We start from the raw sequence: 26,375 nt of genomic DNA on the forward strand, positions 1-26,375 counted from the left end.
GGGCCAACCGGCCTACTGCAGTTATCCTCTCTTCTTATGTTCTTATGTTCTTATGTAGTATGCAGAATAGTTTTATTCTTCCTTGATACATGTCAGCACTTTCATTACAGTTATATTAGTATGAGTTATGTTTATGTATCATTCCTACTACACAAACCACAGGCGTTATACATCGTAGGGTTAGGAAACATGGCAATAGTGTAGGCAGAAGCAGACTCCACCAAAACCCTATGTTTAGATTTGTCAGACTTTAGCTCCATTTGTGTCAATCATTTTCACTTGATTTTCCTTGTCAGTGTAATATAAAGGATACATTTGTACTTACTCGTATATTTTGATTCTCTGGTTTTACCAGATTTTCATATGTACCCTTTTCTGTCTTTCTTTCCTTCATTCTTTCCACTTCCTTCTGCCTGTGGGTGACTCTACACTGAGTGACAAGCCAAATGGTTTCCTGTGCACCAGGAAACCATTTACTACGCTGGGTGGTAACCATATAACCAAATTTTGGCGCCTGGTGGTTTAGTGGGTAATTATTGTGCTCCAATCGGATTGAGCCGGTGAAGGTTTATATCCAAGGGGTGGTTGGGGTTGATTGCTCACGTAATCCCACTCAAGGATGAGTGAGGCTGGTCACTCTCATCTTAAACGTCGGGACCAACTGCCTAGCCCCGGGCTCCTACGCTCCTCATGGGGCAATGTAGGATTGGATGATGGATGGATGGATGGATTATTATTCTTAAATTTCTTACTTCGTTCTCGTTCTCGAGTTCGGTGTTATTCATAGTATACTTGAATTTTCCATTTTTTCCCCATGTTTAACACTACATTTGTCATCTTGTACTGTACAGTGCACGACGAGATGGGTCCCCGTCCTGCATCATGGTAACACACAGCCCTTACCTGGTTGTGCAGCGAAAACTCATCTTACAAATGGAAAAGATAAAGCAAAATGCAATTATGAGTTGTTAGGACACAATTAAGGAACAAGTTGTTGTGATGGTGTTGCTTAAACATAGGTTATTTAAAGTTACGTACCACCAGTACGTTAAGGTGAAATAAATTTCATAGTTTTATTATTTAGAGAACGCATCCACGGAGATGTGAAAGCTGAATATCCGCATCAGCATCCTCTAAATATGAATGCTTAAACTCCGCATGGGCATCCACATCCACAATATGCAAGAATATGAAATCGGCGTCCGTATCTGCATCCGCGGATGTCTGACAAATGGCATCCGACACATCAGTAGTACAGGGCAATGATGGTTGAGATAGGCCGAAATGACAGTGTTCATCAACGATAAACTCAGGGCGGATAAGCTGTAGCACCAGTCGAGCAGGGCGGTACTCCCGAGGTGGAGGGAAAGCTGATGACAGGGAGTGCTGGAGCTCCCGTTTCATCAGACCTCAGGACTAGTTCCTGACCATCCCCCTTTGCTGAACTTTTTCAGTGTCTCAGTTACACAGAGAGTAGGCCAGCATGCTCTCCAGTACAAATTTCTCTAACTATCTTCACCAAACTACATGCACAGTACACACTACACTTCCTATTCAAAATTCAACAAAAATGGCGTCGATTAATCAAGCCTCGGAGTCCCCAGGGGGGGGGGACCATAAATGCCCCCGCCATCTGCCCCTTTCCCGGTGACGACTCGAGGTGCCTGGAACCACTGTCTGACTCTCTTCTTCTTCATTTCTGCAACATTCGCGGCCTTTCATCTAACTTTCGCTCTATTGAGCACCACCTCTCCTGCTCTAAACCTCACCTTCTTTTTCTGACGGAGACTTAGCTGTCTGAGGCAACCGACAGCAAACCCTTTTCTGTATCCTCCTACTTTCTCTATACTCATTTCAAAGCCAAAGGTGGCTGTTGTGTATACATACGCAACGACTTATCTTGCTCTCGTGTTCCTGAACTTGATTCTTCTGAATTCTCCACACTCTGGCTTCGGCTTTCCTGTCATTCTCTGACTAAATATATCTGTGCTGTTTACTTATCCCCTAATTCTACTGACTATCAAAAATTCTTCGACTATCTTACTTCTACGATGGAACACATTCTGCCCATTTCTCCTTTCTCTGAAATCTCCATTCTTGGAGATTTCAATGTTCACCACCACCTTTGGCTCTCCTCTCCTTTCACGGATCCTCCTGGTGAACAAGCCTACATCTTTTCTATCCTTAATGACCTAGAGCAGCTTGTACAGCACTCTACCCGTATCCCTGACCGCCTTGGAGAGAGCTCCAACATACTTGACCTCTTCCTCACAACTAATCCTTCTGCTTACTCTGTTAATCTTTTCTCTCCGTTGGGCTCCTCCGATCACAACCTTATTACCTTAACCTGTCCTATCACTCCGGTACGGCCTGTGGACCCTCCAGAGAAACGTCATCTGTGGCATTTTGGAGCCGCGAACTGGGAGGCCCTCAGGCAGTACTTCTTTGATTTTCCCTGGAATGATTATTGCTTCCATGCCCGGGAGCCATCTGAGTGTGCCTTGCGCATTACGGAGGTTATTCTCTCGGGCATGGAAGCATACATTCCTTTCTCATATCCTTTGACTAACGCAAGAAAGCCTTGGTTTAATCATGCTTGTTCTAATGCTGTCCGCAACAAGGAGAAGGCCTACAAAAGGTACCGAAGCCAACCCACCCCTGAATCACATCATCTTTTCGTTTCTGCCCGGAATCGTGCTAAGTCTGTTCTTCACTCTACTAAAAATAATTTCATCCATACTAAATGCTCTCAACTCTCCAACTCGAATTCTTCCAGCTCCTTTTGGCACTTTGCCAAAAATCTTTCTAACAACTTTACCTCATCATCCTTCCCTCCTCTTTTCTACTCTGATGGTTCTGTAGCTATTTCTTCTACTGATAAAGCAGATCTCTTCGCACAAACTTTCTCCTCCAATTCCACCTTAGACGATTCCGGTGCTGTTCCTCCATCACTTCTCCCCTCTGACTTCCTCATGGCTGACATTAAAATTTCTTCAGTTGATGTATTTTCTGCCATCACTGGCCTCAGTACTAACAAGGCATATGGGCCTGATGGGGTCCCTCCTGTTGTTCTCAAGAACAGTGCTTACACCCTGCCTAGGCAAACTCTTTCGCCTTTGTCTGTCAACTTGTACCTTTCCTTCTTGCTGGAAGTTTGCTCTCATTCAGCCAGTCCCAAAGAAGGGTGACCACTCCCAACCCTCCAACTATCGTCCAATTGCTTTAACGTCCTGTATTTCAAAAGTTTTCCAGTCAATTCTTAATAGAAAAATTTTAAGGCATCTTTCCTATCACAACCTTCTTTCCGATCGTCAGTATGGGTTCCGTCAGGGACGCTCCACTGGCGATCTTCTCACCTACCTTTCAGACTCCTGGTCATCCTCCTTTCGGGACTTTGGCGAAAGCTTTGCCATTGCACTTGACATCTCAAAGGCTTTCGATCGAGTCTGGCATAAATCTTTAATTTCCAAACTGCCCTCCTACGGTTTCTATCCTTCTATCTGTGCCTTCATCGCTAGCTTCCTTTCTGGTCGTTCTATAGCCGCTGTTGTAGACGGCCATCGTTCTTCTCCTAGATCTATCAACATTGGTGTTCCTCAGGGCTCTGTCCTATCACCTACTCTCTTCCTTTTATTCATCAATGATCTTCTAAGCTGTACATCTAACCCTATCCACTCATACGCTGATGACTCCACCCTTCACCTTTCCATTCGGTTCCAGCAACGCCCATCTCAACAGTTACTCGTACTTCAAGAAACAAGGGATGAGGCTATGGCACACCTAATGTCTGACTTGGCTCGTATCTCTGACTGGGGTAAAAATAATATGGTTGTCTTTAATGCATCTAAGACTCAGTTCTTACACATATCAACCCGACAAAATCTTCCACAGGTATACCCATTAATGTTTAATAATATTCAGCTTAATCCTGCATCATCCTTGAACATGCTTGGGGTTTCAATTACTCAGGACTTATCTTGGAAAGATCATATTACATCTCTTGTAAAATCTGCTTCCAAGAGATTGGGTGTGCTAAGCCGACTCCGCTCTTTCTTTACCCCTGCACAATTGTTGACTCTATACAGGGGTTTTATTCGCCCCTGTGTGGAGTACAACTCTCATGTGTGGGGAGGCTCCCCACATACAGCTCTTCTCAATAGGGTGGAGTCAAAGGCTTTTCGTCTCATTAACTCTCCTCCTCTTACTGACTCCCTTCAACCTCTGTCTCTTCACCGCACTATTGCATCTTTATCTCTTTTCTATCGCTACTTTAATGGTCACTGCTCCTCTGAACTGTCTGCTTGCATTCCTCCACCTCTACGACAGGCGCATAGCACCCGTCTGGCAGCAAACTCTCATCCCTTTTCTGTCCAACTCTCTAATGCAAGAGTTAACCGTTACTCCCAGTCTTTCATTTATGCAACAGGTCAGCTCTGGAACTGTCTCCCTCTATCTGTATTTCCTGCTGCCTATGATCTCCAGTCTTTCAAACGCAGTGTGTCCAGGCATCTCAAAATGATCGGATCTTGAATTTGGCTCTCTATTGTATTTTGTTTTCCTCTTGGAGGGAACTGTTACTGCGGGCTCATGGCCTTTGGTTCCTTCTTCCTCGCATAAAAAAAAAAAAAAAAATTACACAGTGCCATGCTAGCCTTTGATTCCGTCTGCTTTGCATTAAAATATAAGTTTTTGATAACTTCCAGACATCCCTAGAATACGTCAGGCAATAAATTAAATTATTTCCACCTTCCAAGTTGCACGCTGGGAGAAAAGGGGCAAGAGGAACACAAGATTTTTCCAGGCTTTCTACTCAACATGGAAAAGACCTGGATGTCTTCTAGTTCCTACGTGGATATGCAACCACCGCACCACTGGCTCCGGATGAGGTCGGTATTTGTGACTCGAGGGTGGAATATCCTGAAAACAGACTAGACAGAAATTGATGCCTTACTAGAAGAATTGGAAGTCCAACTGCATACACACATTTGGAGGAGGTGGACCAGAGTCGGTAGAGAGGTGATCTACTATTTCATTGGACGCGGGTTCGAATCCCGTATGAGACAGCCATAACATTTATTCAATATGGATGATGGGCGTTAGCGCCGAAATAATGACATGTGAAGCTGTATGGTATGACTGCTCGCCATCAGCAAAAGGGCTGTTACACTTACTGTATGCTCTGAGTCCTGCACATAAGAAATATGTAAAAATGTTTTCATTAAGGATAGATAGCCAACAACAGATTCTGCCCGACCCGGATCCTCTCTAGGTATAAGAAAGGATCGTATATTATTTAGTGAGCTGACAGAGAGAGAGAGAAAAAAAAAGGACGGTGTGGATGGAGAAGTGAAAATTGGGGAAGGAGGGAGGGAAGTAGCGCATAGCGTGAAGGATAAAGAACTTTCATTCCACTTTGTTTGTCAGACATACTTTTCCTTACTCATTTTACGCTGTTTTTGCTCTCCCTGATTTGTACTTATTTCTCTCTCTCTCACTCTCTCTCTCTCTCTCTCTCTCTCTCGCTATCGGATTTCTTACTGATAGTTCTCTGTGCGTATTGTATTTTTCCTTACCATTTTTTTTTTTTACTTCTCTTTCCAAACTCATAACTCATATTTCTCCTCCGTTTTTGTTGTCATATTACCCCCCCCCCTTTTTAGCATTCTGGCCATTGCTACCATTCTCCCTCTCAGACACCCCACCCCCATCTCCCTTCCTCCACTAGGTTTTGGGATGAGTGAAGTGAGATAAGGAAGACATGCGGATGAGGGCTAGGGAAGGTGAAGGAGAGGGTAAGGGTCTGGATGAAGGTGAGTGTGGAGGTGAAGATGAGGGTAAAGATGGGTGGAGAGGGTTAAGGTGTGAGTAAGGGTGGTTGAGAAATAAAGTAAAAATTAGACTGAGGATGAGGGTGGGGATGATGGCAAAAATGAAGGTGACGGTGGATGAGTAAAAGGGCAAGTGTGGGTGACGGTGATGGTGAGGAGGAGGGTGAGGGTAAGAGGGAGGGGGTGGGGGGTGAGAAATAGGATGTAGCGGCCACAGAGATCTCCATGGTGTGGTCTGGGTATGATGACAGAGAATTATAATGGTGAGGCGAAAATGTCAGGGGAAGCCCAGTGTGTGTGTGTGTGTGTGTGTGTGTGTGTGTGTGTGTGTGTGTGTGTGTGTGTTTGAGTGTGTGTTTGAGTGTGTGTGTGTGTGTGTGTGTGTGTGTGTGTGTGTGTGTGTGTGTGTGTGGTAAAGGCCACTTCAGGCAACTCTCAAACGTTTCTAAACACAGTGTCGGCATTGTTCTCCTCGTACTTAGCGACGTACTCTCTGTTTATTTGTGCCAGTGTTTCACCATATCAGCTTCATGTGTGTGTGTGTATGCTGTGTATGTGACGGTGTTCATCTTTGAGTGTATGTCTACCTGTCTGTTTTTTTTTTTGTGTGTGTGGGAGGGGGTTATCTACTAGTTTGTTTGTATAAGAGGGTAGTGTGTTTTTCGCCTCTGTGTGTGTGTGTGTGTGTGTGTGTGTGTGTGTGTGTGTGTGTGTGTGTGTGTGTGTGTGTGTGTGTGTGTGTGAGGGGGGGTGGAATCTAATACCACTGCAACAAGCCGTCTCAGAGGTTCTTGTACACAGGGACAGGATCGTTTTGGTCGCATTTCAGGATTATGGTCACGTAGGTTATGTATATTTGTGCCCGCGTTTACCTTATCAGCTGCCAGTGTGTGTACTCTTTCTCCCTTCCTGTGTGTGTGTGTGTGTGTGTGTGTGTGTGTGTGTGTGGTTTCTCTCTCTCTTTCTGTCTCTCTCTGTCTCTCTCTCTCTCTCTCTCTCTCTCTCTCTCTCTCTCTCTCTCTCTCTCTCTCTCTCTCTCTCTCTCTCTCTCTCTCTCATATCATCATACCCAGGCCAGGATAATGATGCAACCATCCTCACTTCTACCCTTCCATCCTCATTTCAAACTCTTTTCCAGCCTCGCCCCATACACCCTTTAGCTCCCTCACCATACATCCCTTCCCCTTCCACTTCCGCCCATTTCCTCCCTCTCCCCTTACACCCCTTCCCTTCCTCACCCCTCCTTTACACCCTTCCCTTCCTTCACCCCTCCCTTACATCCCTCCCCTTCCTCACCCCTTACACCCCTTCTCTCCCTCACTCCATATACCCATTCCCTCCCTCTCCGCTTCCACCCCTTCCCTCCCTCTCCACGTCCACCCTTTTCCTCCTTCTCCACATCCACCCCTTCCCTCCCTCATCTCTCTCATTCCCACCCCACATCAGTTCTCCGCATATTCCTTTCCTCCCACCTCCCTCCCTTTCCCTCCATCAATGCTCGTACCCCATTCCTCCCTCAACCTTCACACCCGACCCCTGCCTCACCCCTACACTCCTTCTCTTCCCCCATCCCTCACACGCCTCCCCTCAGGTACCCTTCACATCCTACCCCTCCCTCATCCATCACACCCCCTCATCCATCACACCCCCTCGTCTCCTTCATTTCTTACACCCATTCCTACCTAACCCCTCGCACTCTCTCTCTCTCTCTCTCTCTCTCTCTCTCTCTCTCTCTCTCTCTCTCTCTCTCTCTCTCTCTCTCTCTCTTAACACTTCACACTATTCCCTCCACCGTTCCCCACCCCCTTCCTCCTTCACCCTTCACATCCCTTCCCTTCATTGTGATGGTTAGGATAGCATGACCTGTGTTGTATCTTTAGAGGTTTCCTAGCACCATTTCATGAGCGATTTATTTTGCATATTACACCTTAGCGTTCTCCTTGTCTTGTTTTCACTATCGATGTAATTTGCATCATTAATATACAATTGAGTACTGAGGTGTAACGTGCAAAATAAATCGCAAACGAAAACTTGTTACAAACACCATGTTAATCTTGGTAATGATGAACTAGACAGGTTGTTAGGACGCCGAGAGCAAGAACAGGGCCAGGACGATGTTAGTGATGAAGCAGAGGACGAGGGACGCGAGAGCAAGGATGATGGCGAGGACTATGACAATGACGAGGATGTGTATGAGGACGGTGGTGGCGAAGACTGAAAATGACAGAGGTGTAAGTGAGAACGAGGACACAGAGACTGGACGAGATACTGGACGACGACGACGACGACGACGACGATGATGATGATTATGATGATGATGATGATGATGATGATGTTGGGAATCAGAACACAAAACCACGGAGAGATGAATGGAGGGTTTGGACGAGGTACTGTGCAATGATGACGATGGCGAGAACGATGTAGATGAAGCGCGAGTCAGAACGAGGACAAAGGACGAGGACGAGGAATAAAGACGATGTTAAAAAGTAGGGAGTGGACGAGACTGTTTGTTATACAGTTGCAGACTCCTTCACTTGCATGAGTAGAATTAAAGACTGGTTCATTCCTGCTAACATTTAGTAAGTCTTCATGGAGACAGTAAACAAAGAATAGCTTACTGATACCATGAACACTTTAATCCTTTGCCGTAATTTCTTATTTTATTCTTGCAACCACCTGGCGATTTTATCCAAGTTAGGTAAAGTCTCGCATGGTGAAATTGTTAATGAGGATACATATCATTTTTTAAGTTTAAAAAAAATCATGCCAGAGTTCAGTAATGTCATTAATGATACCAGTAACACAAAATAAAATACGTCAGTCGAGTGAAGCAGTTAATACGCAGAAAGTAAAACTCATATCCAGATACGAGTATTTAGCAAAATGTTACCAAATAAAACTTCATTCATCAGTACATGGCTGGAGACCTTTTTTATGATAGTTTTAAAGCCTTCAGTTCAATGACAAATGAGTTTGTTTTATTCCTCGTTTTGCTAACGGTGTCTCGTAGCTAAGAGTAGTCTTTTCAAACTGGCGGGGGTAGAATCAGCCTTCAATACCCCATCACTGCATGAAGACTACCGAGATGAATCCTAATGTCTGGAGATAACAGGAGTGGTGACTGAATGAGGAAATTTCTTGCAAATATTACAAGTTCATTATACGGAGGGTCGAAATTCAAAATCCTGCGCATCTGCAGCAGAGAGAGAGAGAGAGAGAGAGAGAGAGAGAGTCTCAAAGCGTCAGTGAAAGGAGGAAAATTTTGGCGAAATTCTATACTCCGCTAAAACGTTCGTAACACAGGGATGAAAGATGCTCTTGTGCAACTGTTGCAAATTAAGCAAGGCCATGCAACACACCCAGTCTTTTTCGTGGGCAACCCTCGTGCAGCAGAATTCTTAAAAAAAAAAAAAAAAAAAAAAAAACGAAATCTTCAGCTTAAGGGAGACGTCATGGAGTAAAAAGATTAATGCATTCTCTACCCAACCTCTCCAGTTCTAAAAGTTTATCCTCACTGGCATAAGAACGGCTGGAATTAACAACAACAACATAAAGCAGTCACCGGATGGAAGGGGTTAATTATCACAAGAAAAGTTATAATCACTCGTTCAGCCAGAGGACTTTTTTTAAAGCATGTTGTTTCTTGACGGCTTAACTTATAAGGGTGAGATACCTTTAACTATTATTATTATTATTATTATTATTATTATTATTATTATCATCATCATCATCATCATGGTTTTGTTGCCGTTGTTGTAGTTTGAAGTACTTGAATTTAAACATGGATGAAAAATGATGGCAATAACATGACTGTTTCGCGTTGTTTCTCATCTTATTTTATCAGATTTTTCTTTTTAGTTGGAGTGATATCCATTCACTCACTCTGTAGTGCTGCCTTCATGTGAATCTACACTAAATAACAGTTGGTTTATTCTGTAATTCATGAAACAATTTACAACGCTCGGTGGTACGCATATAACCTAATGACAATTGTTGTTTTTATGGATCAAAGTGCTCCAACCAGATGGGGGCCGCAGACGCTTACTGTACATCCGGGAAATGATTGGGGTTTAGCCACTCACAAGCGAGTGAGACTGGTCGTCTTTGCCTTAAATGTCGGAGCTGACAACTCTTTCCCCAGGCCCCTATGCCCACACTGGAGGAAAAAAGGACTCGATTATGTATCATGATAGACAGATCACATTCTGTAATTAAAACTTTCCGAGATCCAGCACTTTGTTTACAGTCACTGTTGATTAGATGATATCAAGTATTAAAAAAAAATCTTTTGTATTTCATTCGCCTTGACCTGCTGGAAGTTTTCGTCATTTTGTAACTTGTTTCACGGATCTCAGTGACGGAAAACTACATTGCTGCGGCCTTACATACTTTATGGAGCGCCGATTCTTGCTATACATACTCATGTGCCAAATTTTTTGTTACAGCTTAGCAGTGAAATAAGACGTCATTTTTCTTTTTTTACCAAGTTAAAGTGGAATGGAGGCTGTTTATTGGAGGAGGATGTCATCCTATGCGGAGAAGGGGAACTAAATCAGGTTCTAGGGACGTAAGGAAGCCGTCAGATTCAACTGTCCCATGATTTAACTGCACAGTAGAGTTTACAACAAAATATTCTGAAATAAACTACTCTGAGATGCCAAAACACGCATGTAGGGATGTCCACACTGCTACAGTGCAACATTTAAATGGCAGTAATTACGAGCACAGACGGTGCTCAAACAGGCGTTATACCTACTATATTTTTATGACACCAGAATATGTTGGCGGCACTTGACTCGTGTGTCCATCCACCTTTTATGCGATTGTAGGAAAAATGAGTACCTTGGTCCAAAGGTAACAGCTACGGGACGTAACTGTGGTAAGCTGGATGATGCAGTGGCCTTGTATCCCAGGATATAGGGTGAAAAACCCGCCACAGGCTCAAAGGCCAAGTTACGAGGATAGGCACCGCGGCTAAGCACCTCATGGCGTCTGCCCCCACCTTTACCTTACTTTGCCGTGCACCAGTCATTAATCCATTAACATACAATATACTGTGTATGCAGCACAAGTAATTGTGTCATGCAGTATTCTCAGATACCAGTATGGGTCAGCACTATCAACATCAGCCACTATTAGGTGAGTTTATCCATTATATCGTATACCTGAAGGAGTTCATATAACAGTTGTCGTAGTAAGCAAGGAGTTATGAAAATTCGCTGATAACGATGAAAAATGTTCAGTGGTAACTATGAAAGTGATTTTACTTGGAGTTTGGCATGTCAGTAATGAACAAGTAGTCATCTGCTTTCCGTCATTTCAAATTATTATAAAGTTTTGTAAGACTAGCAATGGATATGACAAAACTTATTGGTCGATTTACCATAATTTTCTTTTTTTTCACTACCCTTCTTCGTAACCCCACCTCCCATCCACCAGTACAATGCCTCCCCTTTCAATGACGCAACTTACAGAGCCATTCCATCCCTCCCCACATACCACTGCCCCACCTAGTACATTACGTCCCCTTCCCTGCATGACCGGTCCACTCCCACCTCCCTAAACTATCGCTCCCGCTGCAAGTACCTGTACCACTTCTCTTCTTTACCACCCTTCCACATCCTAGTCCCTCATCCCATACTACTAATACCACCCCTCCCCTCTATCACCCGACCATCCCCCCCCCTTCATCATTACTATCATGCTCCTCTCCCACCCTGGCACTCCCCACCCCACAACTCCCCCGTGCCCGTGAACGTTTCTATGACTACATAATGAGGTACGAGGACGTCCAAGCCTCACAAACTCGTTGGAGCTACTCCACACGACTGACTGTGACAGATAAGGTCCCGGTGAAGCAAGATGCGAAGCTGCCTGACGTTACTGGTGGTGGTGGTGTCGGCGATGGATCTGCCTTCGGTGTTAGCCTTCACTGCTGCACCCCGCACACGTGTGTTGGTTTATTGGTTATTTTGTGCCCCAGACTCTTACCCGTGGCTCGTAGGAAGTCGTAGACAGGATTTCACACCAAACACAGACCTGCTGTCGATGCTTAGAAGATTTTCTACCTAACACGAGTAACAGTTTCACAGTGAATTGTTCCTCGTCCAGTCAAAGCTTCAAACTACCACCACAGATCTTTGTTCAGTGTAAAAATTTGGCTACGACTTTCCTCCATCCAGGAGTAAGATTAGTTCAACATAGAATATGCCTTAGTATCAGTGCTTCGACACCTAACCGTAAGTCGCATACTGTAGTCAGCACAGCAGCCTATAAAAGGTACCAGAGCCAACCCACCCCTGAATCACATCTTTTTTATGTTTCTGCCCGGAATCGTGCTAAGTCTGTTCTTCTCTATGCTAAAAATAATTTCATCCGTACTAAATGCTCTCAACTCTCCAACTCGAATTCTTCCCGCTCCTTCTGCCACCTTGCCAAAAACCTTTCTAGCAACTTTACCTCATCATCCTTCCCTCCTTTTTTCAACACTGATGGCTCTATAGCTATTTATTCTTCCGATAAAGCAAATCTCTTTGCTCAGACTTTCTTCTCCAATTCCACCTTAGACGATTCCGGCGCTGTTCCTCCTTCACTTCCCCTCTGACATCCCCACGGCTGACATTAAAATATCTTCAGCTGATGTATTTTCTGCAATCACTGGCCTCAATACTAACAAGGCATATGGGCCTGATGGAGTCCCTCCTGTTGTCTTCAAGAACTGTGCTTACACCCTACCTACATAAACTCTTTCACCTTTGTCTATCAACCATTACCTTTCCCTCTTGCTGGAAGTTTGTTCTCATTCAGCCAGTCCCAAAGAAGGGTGACCATTCCCAACCCTCTAACTATCGTCCAATTGCTTTAACATCCTGTCTCAAAAGTTTTTAAGTCAATTCTCAACAGAAAAATTTTAAGGCATCTTTCCTATCACAACTTTCTTTCTGATCGTCTGTATGGGTTCAGTCACGGACGCTTCACTGGCGAGTTTCTCACCTACCTTTCGGGACTTTGGCGAAAGCTTTGCCATTGAACTTGACATTTAAAAGCTTTCGATCGAGTCTGACATAAATCTTTAATTTCCAAACTACCCTCTTACGGTTTCTATCCTTCTATCCGTGCATTCATCTCTAGCTTACTTTCTGGTCGTCCTATAGCCGCTGTTGTAGACGGTCATCGTTCTTCTCCAAGATCTATCAAAGTGGTGTTCCTCAGGGCTCTGTCCTATCACCAACTCTCTTCCTTTTATTCATCAATGACCTTCTGAGCTGTACATCTAACCCTATCCACTCGTTAGCTGATAATTCCACTTCACCTTTCCATTCGGTTCCCACAACGTTCATCTCAGCAGTTACTTCAACAAACAAGGGATGAGGCTATGGCACACCTATCTCAGACTGGGATAAGAATATTCTTGTTGTTTTTAATGCATCATAGACAGTTCTTACACCTATCAACCCGACAAAATCTTCCACAGGAGTACCCACTAATGTTTAATAATATCCAGCTCAATCCTGCATCATCCTTGAACATGCTTGGGGTTTCATTCACTCGGGATTTATCTTGCAAAGATCATATGAAACATCTTGTAAAATCTGCTTCCAAGAGATAAGGTGTGCTAAGCCGACTCCGTACCTTCTTTACCCCTGCACAGTTATTGACTTTATACAGGGGTGTTATTCGCCCGTGAGTAAAGTACAATTCTCATGTGTGGGGAGGCTTCCCACATACAGCTCTTCTCAATATGGTGGAGTCAAAGGCCTTTCATCTCATTAACTCTCCTCCTCTTACTGGCTCCCTCCAACCTCTGTCTCCTCACCGCACTGTTGCATCTTTGTCTCTTTTCTATCGCAACTTCAATGGTCACTGCATCTCTAAACAGTCCCCTCGCATCGCTCCACCTCTATGACGGGCACATAGCACCCATCTAGCAGCAAACTCTCATCCTTTTTCTGTCCAACTCTCTAATGCAAGAGTTAACAGTTACTCACAGTTCTTCATTTATGCAACAGTTCAGCTCTGAGACTGTGTCCCTCTGTCTGTGTTTCCTACTTCCTATGATCTCCAGTCTTTCAAACGCAGTGTGTCCAGGCACCTCGAAAAGAATGGATCTTGAATTTGGCTCTCCTTTGTACTGATTTGTTTTTTTCTTGGAAGGAAGTGTTAGCTGGCTCCTGGCCTTTGGTTCCTTCTTCCTTGTATAAAAAAAAAAATGTGTAATATTCCATCAACAAACAAATGGAAAAACTCATGTTCAGTCTCGGCCTGGACAAGGTTTACTTTCCCACGTTCTCCCTCTTCATCCAGCAGTACAGTTGGAAACCTGGGTACATCACCTTCTTTGCGTATCATGTTTTAGGGAAACGCTGTAACGCAGCGAATGATTGTATGCCTTAATGACACCATGCAATCGACAAACATCAATTATAAGGCTGCTTCTTCTAACACATTGGCACACTGGGCCGTATTCTCATTAGTTTTAGTGATTCCATAGCGACTTCCTATAGATTTAATTTCCAACTTACATTTTCAAATCCTCTTGAATGTCACCAGATCTCCTTTATCAACCCTGCAGACAAAAGAAATGATGGGAGTGTGATTTCAATAAAGGTTAATCTTTATTCTAGACTGAAGTCATGCCAGTGATCTTAAAAATTGTCTTGAAAACAAAGAATACATCATTAGATCAAGTATTAATCTCCAAGCTACCACCACTGTTCAAAATCTGAATGTTAAACTGAAAGAGACACATGGAGCCGTACCGAGAGTGTCTTTGGAGACATCCTAGCACCTCAGAACAAGCGATTTTTTTTTTTTTCCTGGACATTACACCTAAATGCCCTCTTGTACTGTATGTTGTTCGTGCAAACTCTGCCGATGTTTAAACGGTATTTAAGAAGCCTCCTGTGTCATCAAGAATAAGGCTCAAACCAGCAAAGCTTCACTCAGGGAAGAGTGTTGCCGTCTCTAGCGCCATGGAGTGCCCTGGCCGTCTCAGATCATGGACGCAGAGAACGACCTGTGGTAACCATAGAAACTGGTGTTAGTTAGGCAAACTGACCTAAATGTTGTAGTATATATATATATATATATATATATATATATATATATATATATATATATATATATATATATATATATATATATATATATATATATATATATATATATATATATCATCCAATCCTACATTGCCCCATGAGGAGCGTAGGAGCCAGGGGCTAGGCAGTTGGTCCCGACATTTAAGATGAGAGTAACCAGCCTCACTCATCCCAGAGTGGCATTACGCGAGCAATCAACCCCAACCATCCCTTGGATATAAACCTTCACAGGCTCAATCCGATTGGAGCGCAATAATTACCTACTAAACCACCATATATATATATATATATATATATATATATATATCTATCTATATATATATATATATATATATATATATATATATATATATATGCGTGTAGCAAATATACATGTATGCACGCCTGTACACATACCCATATCTTTATACATGCATACCTATCCTGTACATACAGTATGTCCATGGCTACATGTACGTGAGTATACACATATATGCATAGATACTGTATATACGTATATGTATGTGTATATCTGTGTGTGTCTCTCTCTGCATACGAATGTCCATATGTGTGTGTGTCATTGTATCCCATTTCTCATTCCTAAACTTGTAATGATAATAACTGCAACAACTTTGTACCATGTATGTGTCATTGTATGTCATTGTTCATTATTCTACTTGTAATGATAATTACTCCTGTACCTTTTATACCCTAATGCAGTGATTCTCAACCACGGGTAAATTTACCCCCAGGAGGTAAAAACCACATAGCCGGGGGTAAATATTTCATATTTGAAAATGAATCAGCAGTGTTCCTGCTGATATTGCTTCTGGTATTTTTGTTTGATAGTGTTTGTTTGTTCCTTCATCAAAGTTTATTTCATGCAAAACATTAATATTAAAGATGTTTCTGTATCTTGTTTTCTTTCTTTTTTTCTCTCTTCTTATTTATTTATTTATTTTTATTTTTTTGCCTTTATGCCGATAATGCATTTTTTGTATGGGGGTGAGGGGGTAAATGCCTAAATACGTCAAGCCAAGAGGGTAATTGGCAGAGGTAGGGTTGAGAATCGCTGCCCTAAGATATCAATCACCTTTTTTTTTCTCATGCACACTTTCCTGCTTCCCCTTCAGGGACAATGCTCCCCACAGTGTTGAGGTTTGTATTGAATGGTAAATAAAGAACCTAAATAAAAATCTTAACAATGCACCTCATTGGTCGCATGGCTGAAAATATCCACGCTTATCTTACTGCTGCCAGGTCTTCCGGCGACCTCAAGCACAGTGTTAGAAGTACTGATATGACTTTCTCCTGCATATCAACATTCACTCCTCAGGCTAGAGCATGGCAGCTCGTTATCAAAGTTGTTCGGTTGCATGAGCTCATCTCTGACAGTGTCCACATTTAACCATGTTGAATATACCAACTGCCTCGTTCAAAAATGGTCCGCAAAGGCCCAACTCACATTCCTGCCTCCTCCCACCAAGGCTCACCTCTTCGCTGTCAACAAAAACAGGCTAGAATGCATTACAGATGCCTATACGACGCTCTCCTCTCTCGATGATCACCACATCACCAGTGATGAGTTGTGACTTGCTGCCTCAAGGTACGGCAACTGCCCCAGGTGATGATGGGATCACCCATGCCACACTACGACTGGCAATCTCTTCACTCACTATGCAGTTAAGACTCCCTTAGGGCATTCTCCCACACGTGTGGACCAGCTACACAGTCATCCGAGTCTCCAAGCTTAATATTTTGACTTACATTCTATTTCCTCACTTACTGTGTCTGTAAAGTCCTCGAAAAAATTCTTTTAGCAAGACTCCGTGATCTTGACCAGGGTTAACTCTTTCCTTATCTCTTTGATTTCCTTCTAGATGGCAGCAGGTACCATAGCATATATATATATATATATATATATATATATATATATATATATATATATACTGTATATGGTAGAGTGTTAATTATGAGCGTTAGAGAGGGTACAGAGGGAGTAATTGGTGATGAGCAGTGTGGCTTTAGGAGAGGGAGCGGATGCGTGGATCAAGTGTTTGGTGTGAGACAAGTGTATGAAAAGTATTTAGCGAAAGGCAAGGATGTGTTTTGGGCATTCATGGATTTAGAGAAAGCGTATGACAGAATTGATAGGGAGTCTTTGTGGACTGTTTTAAGATAGTATGGACTTGATGGTAGGTTACTAAAAGGAGTGAAAAGTTTTTATCTAAATAGTAGAGTATGTGTAAGAGTGGGAAATGCTGTGAATGATCGGTTTCCCGTGAGAGTGGGGCTGCGACAGGGATGTGTGATGTCGCCTTGGTTGTTTAATATTTATATGGATGGTGTTGTAAGAGAGGTGAATGCAAGTGTTTTAGATGGAGGTCAGTCTGGTGAATGTCGATGGTGGAGAGTGGAATCTTAAGCAGCTGCTGTTTGCAGATGATACTGCACTGGTGGCTGATTCAGAGGAGAGATTGAGACAGTTGGTAGAGGAGTTTGGAAGGGTGTGTGAAAGGAGGAAATTGAAATTAAATGAAAATAAAAGTAAAGTGATGAAGTGTACGAGGTTGGTAGACAGTAGGGGGATGAATATAAATAGTTTTGAATGCCGAGTTGCTTGAGGAGGTGGAGTGTTTTAAATATTTAGGGTCGCATGTGCTATGGATGGAAGAATAGATGCAGAAGTGAAGTTTAGAATAAATGAAGTAGGAAAGGTGCTGGGAGGAATGAGAAAATTGTTTAGATGTCGTTTGCTTAGAATGGATGTAAAGAGAAGGCTGTATGAGGGTGTTGTGGTACCGACTGCGTTATATGGGGCTGAAACATGGAATATGGGTGTAGCAGAGAGGAAAAGTTTGAATGTAATGGAAATGAGGTGTCTGAGGAGTATGTGTGGAGTGACGGGCATGGATCGAGTGCGAAATGATGAAGTGCGAAGGAGAACTGGAGTTGTTCGGCAGATGGCTGGTAGAGTTTAGCAGAGGGTGTTGCAATGGTTTGGGCATATGGAGAGAACGGATAATGAGCGATTGGTGAAAAAGATAACTAGATCTAATGTGAGAGATGTAAGGCTGAGAGGGAGACCACGAACAGGATAGATGGACAGTGTGAAGAGAGCGCTGGATGCGAGAGGGATGTCTGTTGAGCAAGGAAGAGTGGCTGTGCGTGACAGAAATAAATGGAGAGAAATTGTGAATGAATAAATGATGATGCAGCCCTGAGGGGATATTCTCCCGCATTTGGTCTGATTAGCTAGTCAGGTCAGGTGCGAGTAAGGGGATGGGTCTATCATGATGTGGCAGGGGTAAACCAGCTCTGCTGTCGGGCCCTGCTGCGGATGTCACTGACTGCACTGCCCATTTGACCCATGTGTGGTGTGGTGCAGTGAGGATCTGTCCCTTCTCCCCTTTGGGGCTAAGATGCGAATGAATGTGTTTGAATGGATGAGTAAATGGGGAATGTGTCGTCCTGTCTCGGCTACCTCCCTTTCCATGGGGGAAGCAGCAAAGGTATATAGATAGATAGATATGGTGTGTATATATATATATATATATATATATATATATATATATATATATATATATATATATATATATATATATATTTATGATTGATAGAGAGACTACTATATAGACAGCACATATCTCCGCCAAACGAAAATAAAATTTACTATGCATTCCTGCATCCGGATCCAAATCTACCTCTAAATCTAAACTACTCCTCCTTGGCCCACTACCAGTCTATCCACCACATTTCAATGAAATCCGATAATAAGTTTTTCGAATACTTTGTACACAAGCAGACAAGCAGACTCATGTGAATATAACCGCCGTCCAACCTCTTTGGCCGAGGTAATACCATACGTGGTACTATTAACGTGGCACAACCAGAAATAAACAGTTAAGGAAGTGCAAGGGAGCCTCCTCAGCCTCCGAGAATATTATCTGCGTCTAATTGCTCACTTTTTTCCAATAATATTTCGCCACTGTCTACCTCTGATCACCATTACCACCGTCCCTGTCACCACCTACGACGCTCTTGCATTCCAAGCAAAACGGTTTCTTTCATTCTCTCCATTTTATACCAAGATTTTTTCTTTTTTCTTTATTTTCTATACTTTCTTTTCTTCTCATTTTCTCTCACTAACATAAAACTCTTTATTTCTCCATAACCTCATTTCCGCTATTTCTGTCCTCGTTGCTGTATGGCTTCTCATTAACAGGTTGTTCAGCCTTGTGCTCCATGGACTTTCATACACCTCCTTACCGCATATACTGACCCCACTATGAACCACCTTAAGAATATGTTTGTTATGTTGACAAGTACCAACCTTGTGCGTTATTATCACTGATGTACCATGAATACTCGGCCATGTTAGTTAAAGCGGTGTCATTTCTCATTGGTGCTGGCGCCTTGCAGCTTCTGGTGGGCAAGCGGGAGAGGTGGCAGGCTCTGGAGGGCTGCCCCTGGTGGACATGGAGACGGTGGGCTCTGGGGGGCCATCCCTGGATGACATGGAGGTGGCAGGCTCTGGAGGGCTGCCCCTGGTGGACATGGAGACGGTAGGCTCTGGGGGGCCATCCCTGGATGACATGGAGGTGGCAGGCTCAGAAAGACCATCCCTGGGGGACGTGGATGTGGCAGGTGATGAGGGTGGCTGGACTCTGGTTATTGATCCACCTGTGCAGCTTATTATTCAGGATCTTGGCACCTACTCACCACAGTATTACAGGTCAGTGTTACTGTACTGCAACACACTGTAGAATTACGGTATCTATCTATCTATCTATCTATGTCAGAGAGAGAGAGAGAGAGAGAGATGTGAGCCATGACAGAATACTGTGCTTAGATGAGAAGATGGATGGATGCCCATAGTAATGTGTATGAGAAAGTGATGTGTGGAGGATCACAGGGCAAGAGAACTGCCAGCGGATCGAGATGGTTGGAAGACTTTTGTAAGCAGGAGGCCATATCAAGGGTTTTGGATTCCTCTTCATTTGGGTGATGTGATAATCGTCGGACTGACTCCCGCTGATACGTACGAGTACTACGAAGCGTGAAAGTGTGGATGTTTATGTCCGTGGGGTGGAGTCAGGATTCCTAGCCTGAGAGTGAGTGAATAAGAGTATTGTCTGCAGTACTTTTCCCTGGCAAGACTTTACGTTGGTTCTCTTCCTGTATTATTCTTACTTGTTCTCTGGACCCCACCTAACCTCATTATTATGCGGGAAGAGTTCTCTGGATAATATATATATATATATATATATATATATATATATATATATATATATGGATGTACTACATATACCTTTACATCGTAAGGCTGCTGTGTGCAAGGTGCTGCAGGAAGTGTACTTTGCCCATCAGCACACATTCGTAAAGTTCATAGGTCCGAACCCTGGGGTTCTCCCGTCTATTAACTTTGGAAATGCCTAGTTCCATCCATCCTAAAGTACCACAGGCCTAAAAGGTACATCTGTCTAGTTATCTGTCTCCATTAATCTATCCATCTATCTGTCTGTATAAATAAATATGTACACACACACACACACACACACACACACACACATTATAGAGAGAGAGAGAGAGAGAGAGTTACTCATCTTGTAGACAGCATATGGTGCAGGGCAGTAATACACACACTTAGAGGGAGGGATTGCCTTTATTCTGCAAGGTTGTCAGTCACATCTGGCATCATCAGACTAAAGGAAGAACAACCCACCATAAGAATAAGATAAAAATACTGTGCCAGCTACTTAACAATCATAAATTCATTTTATATCCACAAGGTCGTACTATTTATATTTTAGGGATGGGAGGGATGAATGGGAAAAACATTTAGAATAAAATAAATTAAAAACAACAGACTGTAGTAGATTAATCCTGTTTTTACATTCATTTTATTCATAAAATTATTATCCTGTAAATCCCTCCCTTCCCTAAAATATATGAAATACGACCTAGTGGATGTAAAATAAATTTATGAATGTGAGTGACAAACCAAATGGTTTCTTGTACACGAGGAAACTATTTACTACGCTGGGTGGTAACCATATAACCAAATTTTGGCGCCTGGTGGTTTAGTTGGTAATTATTGTGCTCCAATTGGATTGAGCCGGTGAAGGTTTATATCCAAGGGGTGGTTGGGGTTTATTGCTCACGTAATGCCACTCAGGGATGAGTGAGGCTGGTCATTCTCATCTTAAATGTCAGGACCAACTGCCTAGCCCCGGGCTCTTAGGCTCCTCATGGGGCAACGTAGGATTGGATGATGGATGGAATGAATGTTAGCCAATTGGCATAGTATTTCATATTATTCTTATGCTAGGTTGTTCGTCCTTTAGCTTTCAAGATTGAAAACACCATTAAGAAATGCATCGTCAACAAAAGCCCATCAAGCAATTCAGGCGTTGCGTATAAAAATTCATGCAAGGACTATAATACATTATACAAAAGACAACCTGGAAAACACAAACCAGGACATCACAACATAAGTATGGTGTAAGGACAGTCCAGCAGTGTAGTAACTTATTCCAACACACTGATTATGCAGGCTCTAAAATCTGTACAAGACCATAGAGCTTCGATGAAAGGAATGTAACTGCATAATTCTTAATTTCTGACACATATTAGAATAATGAAAATATGAGCTATGGACATTATAAATGTAACAATTCTATCAGAATTACAAAACTGTACCTCGCAGGCCAACATTCTTTGTTTAGGTTTGCTATGGTTCAGGACGTCAGTACAGCAGACGTGAAGTGAGATGAGGTGAGGTCATGTCATATCAGACCAAGTCAGGTCCCACTTTGTTACACGTGCCCTTCTTTGCTGTCTCTGTGTAACTCTGTCTGAACATGTAATATGCGAAAGGAGTTAGTGTCTCTAATTTATCATGTGGTTAATCTGCATATCTATCTATCTGTCTATCTTTCTATCTGTCTATCTATCCATCTATCTATATATCTCTCTATATATATATATATATATATATATATATATATATATATATATATATATATATATTGTCCTTTCAGCGCCGAGGAAGAGGAGGCAGATATCATATCACTGGAGAATGAGTCGTTCCTCCCAGACGGCGAGGCAGGACCAACGGTACAAAGGACAAGGCGTGGACTTGGAGGATTTCTCAAGGAAGTGCTACGGTTCGCTGCGAAAACAGCAAATGGTCGAAGAGTAGCTGATAAACTCATACGCATCGGGAGAATAGTTGGAACCACATATAAAACTATTCACCGGGTGAATGAAATCAGCAACCTCAGAGCACAAATACAGGCCTTACAACAGCAAATGGAGTATCTTAGAGCCAATCGAAGTAAAATGAGCAAGGAAGAGGCAAAAACAGCAACTGATGCTTTGGCAAATGAGGCAGCTGATATTGCAGCAATGGCAAGGCAATTGTCTAACAACTCAAATTAACATACACAGAACAACAGTCTGTAGGGGAGAAATGTTAACACACTCGTACAGCAGGAAGAGCTGCAAAGTCTGACTTTTTTTAAAGCACGTAACTTACTTTTAAAGCCTTCCTACCTCCAGGCAATGTTTTTACTTATTTGGGATACATTTTGTTGTAACTGGATCAGTGCAACTAAATCCAAACCAATTAGTTCGGAAAGTCTCCTCTACAATAAGTAGGCCTACAATCGTCTGAAGGTAGGATGAATGAAAGTAAATCTGTCACCACACTGAATAGTTTTAAGGTACAATGTAAAACAATGGGATGATTTTCTTCTCAGGTATGGCCCAATATTTTAAATAATACTGTTTAGCAAGTAGTGGCAATAATAATAGTAGCAGTAGTAGTACAATGGGACGTGAACCCGGTGGACTGCAGGTTGATGATGCCCGTCTCCTGCAGTCCAGCATCCTTCTTTCGAGGGATTGGGGGGGGGGTGAATGAGGTATGTTTGGAGAAACGGGCAGGTATATCCGTGCCACCAAGTGAAAGAATACCTCACCATCACCACACGTAATATTTAATAAATGTAACAGACTGTAAGATTTATTGATTAGAATGCTACTGTATCTAGAATGCTACTGTAACTACTACTCTCTGGAATTCACTTCCTGGGAGTTGCTTCCCACAAACATTTAATCCACTTCAATTCAAATCCAGTTGTTATAAATATTTTATGAATGGAGGATGCCCTTACGCACATGGACTTATTTTTTTCCTTTGTTTTTCCTTCCTCCATTCATTATCTATATAAAAAATAAAAATGTCTCTCCACATAATTATATATCACTGGACTGTCAGGAGCCACGCCACCTCCACTGGACCGATGACGGATAAACATATACTTCTTTTATCGTTGTTGCTTCCAAAGGAAATATAAAAACTTAGAGGGGTTAATGAAGGCTCTATCTAAATATTCCAGTTTTAAAAGTATCTCCTAAAGAGAATGAACTTGTCTGGAGACAGCAAGAGTAAACAATAAATATGTCACCAGGTTGTACGAAATTAAAGTGGAGTGATGTAGAATAAAGCATTTAACTTTCATTCGTATTTTTGTACAAATTAATTGTTAGATAAAACATTGGTCTTCCGTAAAGCACTGTATCAAAAATAAAACAATAAAGAGGTAAAAGATAAGTGTTCTGTCCATCGTGAAACACATATTGAACACATTTATCAGGAAATTACTGACAGCATCAGCCTTAAGACAGCAGTACAGGATTTGTGTGTGTGTGTGTGTGTGTGTGTGTGTGTGTGTGTGTGTGTGTGTGTGTGTGTGTGTGTGTGTGTGTGTGTGTGTGTGTTCAAAGAAGGAATAAATGATTTACTTCTTCACTCCTCGAGGTCTGCCCCAACCTTGATACAATTTTCTGGTGGTCGCAAAAATGTAAAATAAAGCCTGTAATTACGAAGTTTAGTTTAAGGAGAACCAAAAAATATCAGCTTAGTTATTTCAGTCGACAGTTGGACCAAAAAACATTAAAAAAAGAACAAAGGAATAAAAAAAGATGCAAATGTGTTGAAGGTGTTCTCGCCTTGACCCCATCGGAATAAGGTAACAGGACACACATTGGTTTCAGTGAGATGTACAGTACTGAGACAACTACTTATCCCATTAAAAGCCGCAGATCTTAATGTGGGTAAATAGCTATAAACGTTTAGTGGAGGTCAGAATTAAACAGAAAACTCATTGGCCTCATTTAGATGTTGTAGACTTACCGCATGGCGAATATGTTCTGCCCAAAAGACGCCTCACATTATGCATGAGTTAACATCAACCTGTCCTCTGATGCGTGTGAGAACACTGATGATGAGTGACAGGAAGATGCCAGGTGAATGCACAAACGTTGAGAAACACCACTGTTGACAACTGCAGCTATATGACGATGAAAATGAAGTTTGAGAAGATATCATGTGTTTATATGAACCGAAGGAAAAGCTGTGATTAAATTTTACAGTTTTGCCGGTAATCATACCAGGCTTTTAACATTCGGTAAATATTATCGCAATACAGGATGTTTTCCATCATCATCATCATGATTTTTTTTTTCCATCTGGATGGGGTGAAGTAAGGATCATAAAGTAACAAAAGATAAAGCATGATAGAAGAAGAATTATCTATCTATCTATCTATCTATTGCCAGACGCCTCAATCCCGTTCAGGGTGGTCACAAACAAATCGCCTCCACGTCGCCCTGTCAACCGCCATTTCACTGACCCGCTCCCAACTCACACCCCCCTCTCTCATATACTTCTCCACCCCATCCCTCCTTCTCATCCTCGGCCTCCCCCTCCCTCTTCCCCCCCTTCACCTCACTCACATACACTCTCTTCGTCAGTCTTTCATCCTCCATCCTCTCCACATGGCCAAACCGCCTCAGTGAAGAATTATCAAATCATTAAAAAAAAAAAAAAATGATATTTGTGTTAATGAATTCCACGGGTTGAAATCTGACATTGCCATGTGAATTTAATGAATTGCTGTCAAAAATATTTCCTTAATCCCGCGGGTGGCTCACAACCCTTCTACCAAGTTTTGTTAGAATCATATCGAAACTGCTAGTGTTACAGTGTTCACAGACAATGACACACACACACACACACACACACACACACACACAGGCACGCACAGGCACCCGTCGGGCAAAACGTAATACCCGCTAGCTATCGCAAGCGCGTTTAAAAAAACACAAGAATATGTTTAGTGGAGCTTTTGTCGTTTCTAAGTGTTTCAATACTGGCTTTCAGGAGAAAATAAAAAAATATATATATTAATAAACAAATATTAAGAATCTCCCAGACAGCACAGCCCCGCCTTCTTAAATCGGTGTTACGGCCCGTCCATATAATCAGTGAACACCTGTGATTTTGAAGTATAATAATGCAAAAATGTTGGTAAATAATACTGGAGATGTGATGAACCAAACACCCTCCTTACTTTTAATTTACCGTTTATAGAGTGATACATCACCATGCTTGGAAACGATGAGCAGCGTGCCAAGTCTTGACAGATGCACACTGATCACAGGGAGGGGTTTCATGGTCGAATATTTCACTCTTCCTTCTGCGACTGACCTTTGACTGATTGCACTCAAAACCTATTTCCTTCATCCTTTTATAACCTTTAACCCAGTTACCAAGTTTGGTTCAAATCGGATCAACAGCATGTAAGTTGTCTTTGTCACATGACCTGGCCCTTTAACTTACTGCTCTTAAAAAAAAAAAAAAAAAAAAAAAAAAAAAATCTTCCATGGCTAACCTTCAAGCCTTCCACCATCGTACATCCAGACCGAAACAAAACTGTTTAAGTTAAATGACCAAACCTTTCACCTTGCCTTGGGACCCTGACCTCCTATCAACTGTTTTCAAAATAACATCATTTCACCCATCCATGTAGTGGTACCGTAGTTGTTGACGGCTATCATCCACTCACTTGATGTAGTGCTGCCTATATTTTCCTTCCTCTTTATCGTTTTTTGTCTGCCCTCCTCTTTTCCTGCTTCTCTCTATCTTTCCTGCTTCAGTTTACGCTTCACTGAGAGACAAGCCTAATGGCTTCCTGTAACCCAGGAAACCATTTACAACGCTGGGTGGTAATCATATAACTAAATCATGGGGTGAAGTGACTCCTTCTATGGTGCCGCTGTTAACATGGTGGAGACACAAAAGCGGCATCCACCCAAGAACTCAACCTCAACACTGGAAGGGTGTTATGTCTTGTCATGCTATGTCTATGTCATGCTATGTCTATGTCATGCCATGTCTATGTCATGCTATGTCTATGTCATGCTATTTCTATGTTATGCTATGTCTCTGTCATGCTATGTCTCTGTCATGCTATGTCTATGTCATGCTATGTCTCTGTCATGCTATGTCTATGTCATGCTATGTCTCTGTCATGCTATGTCTCTGTCATGCTATGTCTATGTCATGCTATGTCTCTGTCATGCTATGTCTATGTCATGCTATGTCTCTGTCATGCTATGT

At 42.4% G+C, this 26,375-nt stretch overlaps 2 protein-coding genes across 2 annotated transcripts in view; both read left to right on the forward strand.

The window, feature by feature from the left end:
- LOC145409074 (uncharacterized) overlaps window positions 1–8,046 on the forward strand; it is a 41,763-nt gene extending 33,717 nt beyond the window's left edge. The window contains exon 2 of the mRNA XM_080279623.1: window positions 7,905–8,046. Within this exon, the coding sequence (XP_080135749.1) occupies window positions 7,905–8,046 (142 nt within the window). The remainder of the gene's footprint in view (window positions 1–7,904) is intronic.
- A 3,686-nt stretch (window positions 8,047–11,732) lies between these two features.
- LOC145409075 (uncharacterized) lies at window positions 11,733–22,348 on the forward strand. The gene is made up of 3 exons (XM_080279624.1): window positions 11,733–11,778; window positions 19,328–19,640; window positions 21,949–22,348. The coding sequence occupies exons 1-3, from the start codon at window positions 11,733–11,735 to the stop codon at window positions 22,346–22,348; spliced, it is 759 nt and encodes a 252-aa protein (XP_080135750.1).
- The last annotated feature ends 4,027 nt before the right edge of the window (window positions 22,349–26,375 follow it).

The sequence above is a fragment of the Coenobita brevimanus genome, chromosome 79, assembly GCF_032717465.1.
Source record: "Coenobita brevimanus isolate Jiangsu-jjx chromosome 79, ASM3271746v2, whole genome shotgun sequence".
NCBI classification, from domain to species: domain Eukaryota; kingdom Metazoa; phylum Arthropoda; class Malacostraca; order Decapoda; family Coenobitidae; genus Coenobita; species Coenobita brevimanus.

Coding starts and splice junctions, on each gene's coding strand:
- LOC145409075 (XM_080279624.1), top strand. CDS start 11,733: ATGGATCTGCCTTCGGTGTTAGCCTTCACTGCTGCACCCCGCACAC. Junction 11,779..19,327: donor CACTGCTGCACCCCGCACAC/GTGTGTTGGTTT, acceptor GGCGCCTTGCAG/CTTCTGGTGGGCAAGCGGGA. Junction 19,641..21,948: donor TACTCACCACAGTATTACAG/GTCAGTGTTACT, acceptor TTGTCCTTTCAG/CGCCGAGGAAGAGGAGGCAG.